At 42.9% G+C, this 6,405-nt stretch overlaps 1 protein-coding gene across 1 annotated transcript; it reads right to left on the bottom strand.

Moving 5' to 3' along the window:
* Positions 1–464: 464 nt before the first annotated feature.
* Positions 465–5,495, bottom strand: glo1 (glyoxalase 1). The gene is made up of 6 exons (XM_047579980.1): positions 5,330–5,495; positions 2,221–2,303; positions 1,927–2,067; positions 1,647–1,714; positions 1,334–1,423; positions 465–864 (listed from the first exon to the last, which is right to left on the bottom strand). Exons 1-6 carry the CDS (start codon positions 5,396–5,398, stop codon positions 773–775), a joined length of 543 nt encoding a protein of 180 aa, XP_047435936.1. The 5' UTR covers positions 5,399–5,495; the 3' UTR covers positions 465–772.
* Between the last annotated feature and the right edge of the window lie 910 nt (positions 5,496–6,405).

Here is a 6,405-nt window from a genome sequence, read left to right as displayed (position 1 = left end):
CAAAAATTCACCGGTGGAGAAGAGTGTATGGAAAGTTAACCAAGCAGAGCGTGTCACATATGGAGATGACGACAGAAAAATGTGCAGCGCGGGTCAGGTGACGTATATTCTCCACAATTTCTATTAGGGGAGGGGATCTCATAGCTTGAGGATGGTGCTGTCAGTGTACAATCTAGGAGAGCAGCTGATCATATTAACGTTGGCATTCATGGACCTTGACATCAAATATTGACCAGCTTCTTCTTGATGATTAATAACATTTCTCTATTCATTTTGTCTAAACAGCTGTGTCAGAGACTTCGACTACAGGACAAGGACATTCGTGAGGGCATGACTGTAAAAGCCATTTACAACAAAAACGGCTTAAGTCTACAAAACACTATAAATGTTATTCCTTATTTTTTTAACTGGGATTTTATTTTACCCTTCCCCAACACTAAAAAGAAAAGCAACACATAAAACCATTTAATATAACCGTGGCTTTCACATTTATTAGACAGCAACACCATTTCAGCATTACTTTTTGGAAACAAATACAAACAAATGATGGCAGATAAACTTCAAAGTAGCTGCTACTCATCTAATCTATGTGCTCATCAGCTGTTATACTAGTCCAGCCCGTAGCAGGGCACATTGATCGCCACTGTGCAAAGGATTCAGCTCCATTTGCCTTCAGCTCTTCAGCACATGCTGTTAAATCCCCAACGTTTTTGATCTCCCAATGAAGCCACAGCGGTGCAGGCCTCCACTGACTGCAGCAGGTAGCATGTGTTTAGGAGGTGATGGACACCATATTGTTAGGACTAAGGATCTCAATCCAGTATCCATCAGGGTCCTGAATGAAAGCCAAGCCTTTCATCTTACCTGAGGGGAAGAAAATAAACAGGATGGGGTGGAAAATGAGCTGCAAAAACGACATTAAATAAATTCTTTTTCATAAAAAGCATGCGATTTAGGTAAAGAAATTATAAGACATTAACACATCAAATGTGGGTACAGGTGGTGAGCAGGCTATGGAGTCAGTAATCATGTAATAATTCTAATCTGTCACTAAAAAAGGTAAAAAGCAAAAAATAATGATGATGAAGCTGTACAGCAGCTTTAACATCTTCTGCCTCATTTTGGTGCATTTAGGAACCAAAGAACGGTTCCCAAAATATAGTGTGCTCACTGAGGCAATAGGAAAATAAAAGAATAATAATTAAATCATTGTTAATCACACTTGAGTAGTAGCTGAGAATGCATAGGTTCGTCTGGTACTCTGTATTTAAAAAACAAACAAACAAACAAAAAAAGAAGCTCTGATCCATCTGCTTCCCATTCCCTTCCTTACCATCATCAGGCTTCTTGACAAATGTTACTCCTTGCTCTTCAAACAATTTGCACGCCGCATTGACATCAGGGACTGCAATTCCAATATGTCCTGTCACGTGTCAAGTAGACAAACAGTGTTCAGTTTGAACACACAGATCGGGTAAATTATTGTTAATGGTGTTTCATAATATTGTGGCTTAACTGTATTTTTGTTTTTTTACAACTTTGCAATTATACAATATATATATATAGATATCCCTTTATGCAAGAGAACTTTTACATTTGGAACCTGTTTTGTAAACCACGTTTGTTTGGCATGTGAAGAGTCTTACCGAACCCGCGTGGATCAGAGTTTCCATTGTGGTAGGACTGGCTCTCATCAGACTCAGAGCCCCAGTTACTGAAAGGTAGGAGGAAGAGGGAAGAGGGACACGCTTAAGATGTTGTCTTCAACATACTGTACTACCCCTGCACAGTACAACAAAGGTAGAACAGGAAAATTCAAAAACACAGAGGATTATTCAGATCCCACTAGAGCAGGAAAGTACTGTTGCTTCTAATGTGACTGAGCTCAGAGCTAAAACTGCTGAAAATCAATTAATTCGTCCTCACTGTGTCAGCTCCAGGGTGGCTCTTCTGGAAAAGGTCCACGATGTCTTCTCCTTAACATCGGTGGGGATCTCCTTCTTGTCCTCGTAGCCCAAAAAGAACAGAGAGAAATGCATGGAGGGGAAGTCAAACTTTTGCAGGAGCCTGTAACATATTGCACACCAGAGAGAAAAATGTTCACAAAGTCGGCTTTATGCATAGGAAACGGTTAAACACACAGTTCACACGGTCCAAAGTGCTCTGAATACATTTAGGATTTGTTATGTTGAATGAGCCGAAGCCAACGCTGATACTCACGTCATGCCGAGGATTCTGGTGTAGAAGTCCAGGGATTTGACCGGATCTTTAATCCTCAGCATAGTCTGCTGCATCATGAAGTCCTAAGACAAAGAAACACAGTAACAGATCTTTACACACGTCCACATACAAAGAACGTCACCCACAACTTTGTAGCTGCCAGTTGGTCGCTAGTGGACGAACACAATCAACAATGTTCCGTCTGGGTTCACCTGAAGCTCCAGGTCTGCTGTGATGAAGAATGTATCGTTTCCTCTTGTTTAAATGTACAGGGAACTCTGTGTTTGCATCATATGTGAACTGACCCTTGGGCGCCAACTCAAAGTTGAGATTAGTTTTGGCTTGGTACCCACCCATTTAGCATCAAGGAACGTCTTTAAACCTCACAGGACGCTGCTGGTCTCTTCCTGTGTGTGTTCACGCCTTTTAAGGTCAAGTATTTCCCAACATTGTTAATCAATCACGAAGGTTGTGAGCTGGCATTTCCAAAAATCACAGACTATTGATGAATATTCAAACTTTCAACAATAGAATTTGGTACTTTAAAAAGTCTGAGTTGGTTACTGCTAGAACAAGGTCTTCCCAAGAGATGGGCAACAGACAGATGGGACCGCAGAGAGGGAAAAAAAAAATCACTGGCCCCAACCGGCGCTCAAATCCTGGCCCAGAGTCAAGAAAGGGCTGCAGATCCACGGTACGTCCCAAGCTGTTCCATTTTCTCCATTCTGGTTGGTGCTACACAACACTGATGCCAAAACAACCAGACACAAGAAAAGTTTCCATTCGCAGCAGAGAACTATAATAATCTGTTAACGTAGTTTGCATGTCTTCAGTTTAAATGTGCCGCTTTTGTTTTTAACTTTCGCCGTCACTGCTAACATGCTGTTCTTTGCTGACTCGCAATATAACATTGAAGAGTTCGGTACGTGTGTGTGAACGGTGGTGTTTTTAGGTTTTGATATATAACTAGTTTCCCATTATATTTCGCTGTTGGACTGTGAGTCCAAGCGCTGGGACAATAAAATCACTTTTCTGTGAGTAAATATCCAATGACTACGTCCTAGACTTGGGGGGTGATGACAACACTAGCGACAGACTTAACATTACCTCAACATGGCGAGTGGAGGAAAGCAAGTGGTGAAGTTTCTGAGTTGAGTAGAAGACAAGACTGTGGACCAGGAATGGGCTGTCTACAAACAAGTGTCGCCTACTCAAACAAAAACACTTCCTGCACATCTGTGCCCAGCCACATCACTGTCTGGAAGCGGGATCCCCCGAGCTGGTAACGCCGACATCCAAAAAGCAACAGTCCCTCCATGAGGCCTTCCACCGTACAAACCCTACCGGTTCAGTACGACGTGCAGTCGTTTAAGTCGTCAGTCATTTTATGGTTTTGGTTAGGAACTGGTTAAAGTGTAGAACCTTACTCCCACTACAGGTACTTGAGAGAAACAATAACATCACTGGGAAATGAAAACCAAAGTACTGCAAACCTATCCCTTGTATACAAGTCAAGAAAGCAGTGTCCTGACTCAGGAGGGGACACTGGGGAAGGTCAGAAGAACACTGGATGTCCAGGGTTCCATGTACCTATTGAACTTCGGACCAACTTGTTTTATCGAAAGCAATAAAAACAAATAATCTGAGCCAAGTCCACGTCTTATGTGGGTCAATGAAGCACGTTATGATTGCGATAACAGTGGAGTGAAAAAGCCCAGTCATGCAGAAGGAGAAGATCTATCTTTGGCCACTTGAAAACCTGTACCCTGCCACTCGGCTGTGGAAAAGGGATTTCAGATTAACTGCATCTGCGTGCAAACCAAACACACACACAAGGTCGGGGTTACACTCCTCAGCACTGACAAACCTGACAACAGAGTGAATATTGCTGTCTGAGCAGTGGGTGCCTGGCGCGTCTCTGGACCGCTTGGATCCATTTCCATGTTTTCCACGCAGAAATATAGCGGTGGGGGAACAGAGCTCTCGCGGGCTCCCGTTTCTGCACGACTTGAACAGTTCCTCATGTCTTCAACATGCATGTGCGTTTCACAGCCGAGTGTTATCTCTGCGGCCGCCGACTGACAGACCCCCCCTCCACCCCCTCCTTCCTGCACCCTTCCTCCTAAAGTGTTAAGTTTTCACAGTGGGGGAAAAAAAATAACACCACATCCACAGAAACTCCTCAAATACGGGTGCAGCAGCGTGCACTTCTCCACACAGTGTGCACTTCTCCACACAGTGTGACATGTACGCGTCACATATTTGCCAAGTGTTGCGTGCACATGCATTACTCCTGACGGGGCTTGAAAGCACCATGAAGGGCAGTGTTGTTGTTGAGGTGGTGGTGGTTGGCTGGTTCAGGAGGGAAGTGGTAAATTATGCTACACATACTAAGCAACACAACCTATGGCATTGAAACTGTGTGATAAGAGTCTCTTTCACGTTCCAGCTCAAAGCTGACTCTTCAGTGACCAGTGTGCACATACTATCACATACTAGTAGTAACACATTCCTGAAAGTACTCAGCTCGGGTCAAAGGAAGTGACTGACAGCTACGTAAATGCATGTAAATGCATAGTACACATATACCGTCTCGTGTTCACGAGCATATAACTGACACATAAAACACCGTCCATCCTTGAACGTCCAATATTTTGTCATTTTGCCTTGCAACACTTCCCACCGAATGAGCCAGGCTGCGTTTCTCCGCAGCGTGAGTCTGGGCTGGCCGCGCCTAAATACCAGCTCTCTCCCGAGCGAGAGCGGCTCTCCGGTTACGCACAGACTTGTTGGACGTACGCGGAGACAAATGACGTCTGAGCGTGTCCACGAAGTTTGTAGTAAATTTATGTCCACGCGACAGCAGCCAGACGAAAGTTAGGCCAACTGTTAGCTAGCAGCAGCTTGGCATGAAAGCAGACGGGTTTTGTCGCCAGGAGAAAAACGCGACCAGATTAACTGAAATACTTTGTATCGAGGGGAATAAACTTTGCCTTGGAGAAGCCTGTCCGATAATGGACGCTAGGCGCAAAGCAAGCTCTTTGGGAGCCGGCAGTTTGTTTGGGTTTGGAGGTTTGACAACGTCTGGTAAAAGTTTAGTTCAGCTTACCTTCGTTATCGGGTCTCCATCTTTACAAGCTGCAGCCACTGCATCGTCCGTCAGACCTTTGTCGCTCATTTTTGCCGACTGACGATTGAAAGCTGGACGCAGCAGCTCAGTGTGCAGAGAAATGGATTCACCTGAGGGAGCGTGAGGAGGAAGCACTTCCGGTGCGTGCTTTTCAAAATACTACTACTGTACTGGATATTTGTCTCAAACTAATAACAAAACAAACACAAAAAAAATCTTCATAAAAAAAAAACTACATTCAAATCAAACGACCACTGAGGCACTCAGGGATTTAGATCTGAAAGAAAACGACCATTGTCCAGGAAAAAAATGGCGTTTGGTGTGATTTACTTAGACTGGCAAAGACAAAACATACAGCAATGGCTTTTGCTGCCTTTCTCACCCTGGTTAAAAAACCATAACCCTTCCCAGTGCCTAGTTCACCTGTCCCTTTCTCCCTCTTTTTATGTCTTCATCTAGAGTGCTCCAGTTACTTATCAAAGCCTTCAAAATAAAAGCACTAACAAATAATCAAGATAAACAGAAATGCTAATGTGTTTATAAACCTACTCGTCCAAGCTTGAAAAACAAATGACTAATATTTAAACAAGACTACAAAAGAATAACAGATAGCTCCAAAAAATACCTACTAGTTACCGGCATGTACTGTTTACCTGTATAAAATATAGTCACGTTATTTACTTGTATAATTAGAAAAAAAATCACAATAAACACAATAGAACAGGGTGAAAAACAGGGACATAAAAACAAAAGATAATCAAGGTGAAACATGTTGGCAAAGACAAAATAAGGATAAATTTAATTAGGAAGCCTCTGAACTGAACTGAAAACAGGATAAAAAAAAAAATAAATAAATAATATATATATAGTAATGGTATAAATTTGGTTGTGGTTCCTGAGCTGATAAAATCTGCTCTTCACCTTGAGTGATACTGTGGGATTACTAATGGGAGTATGTGGGACGAACAGGCGCTTATTCAGACTTTTACTGTTCTCTCCCACAGTTAGGTCGGTGAATCATATTCAACACTAGATGCCTGCGCACCAACATAATT

The sequence above is a fragment of the Mugil cephalus genome, chromosome 3, assembly GCF_022458985.1.
Source record: "Mugil cephalus isolate CIBA_MC_2020 chromosome 3, CIBA_Mcephalus_1.1, whole genome shotgun sequence".
Taxonomy (NCBI): Eukaryota; Metazoa; Chordata; class Actinopteri; order Mugiliformes; family Mugilidae; genus Mugil; species Mugil cephalus.
This window is presented reverse-complemented; position numbering and strand designations above follow the sequence as displayed.

Bases quoted from the DNA above. Each gene is read 5' to 3' on its own strand.
- glo1 (XM_047579980.1), bottom strand. From the start codon at position 5,398: ATGAGCGACAAAGGTCTGACGGACGATGCAGTGGCTGCAGCTTGTAAA. The intron at 2,068-2,220 runs GTGAGTATCAGC...AATATGTTACAG, and splicing joins ACCAGAATCCTCGGCATGAC to GCTCCTGCAAAAGTTTGACT. The intron at 1,715-1,926 runs GTGAGGACGAAT...CCTACCTTTCAG, and splicing joins GCCACCCTGGAGCTGACACA to TAACTGGGGCTCTGAGTCTG.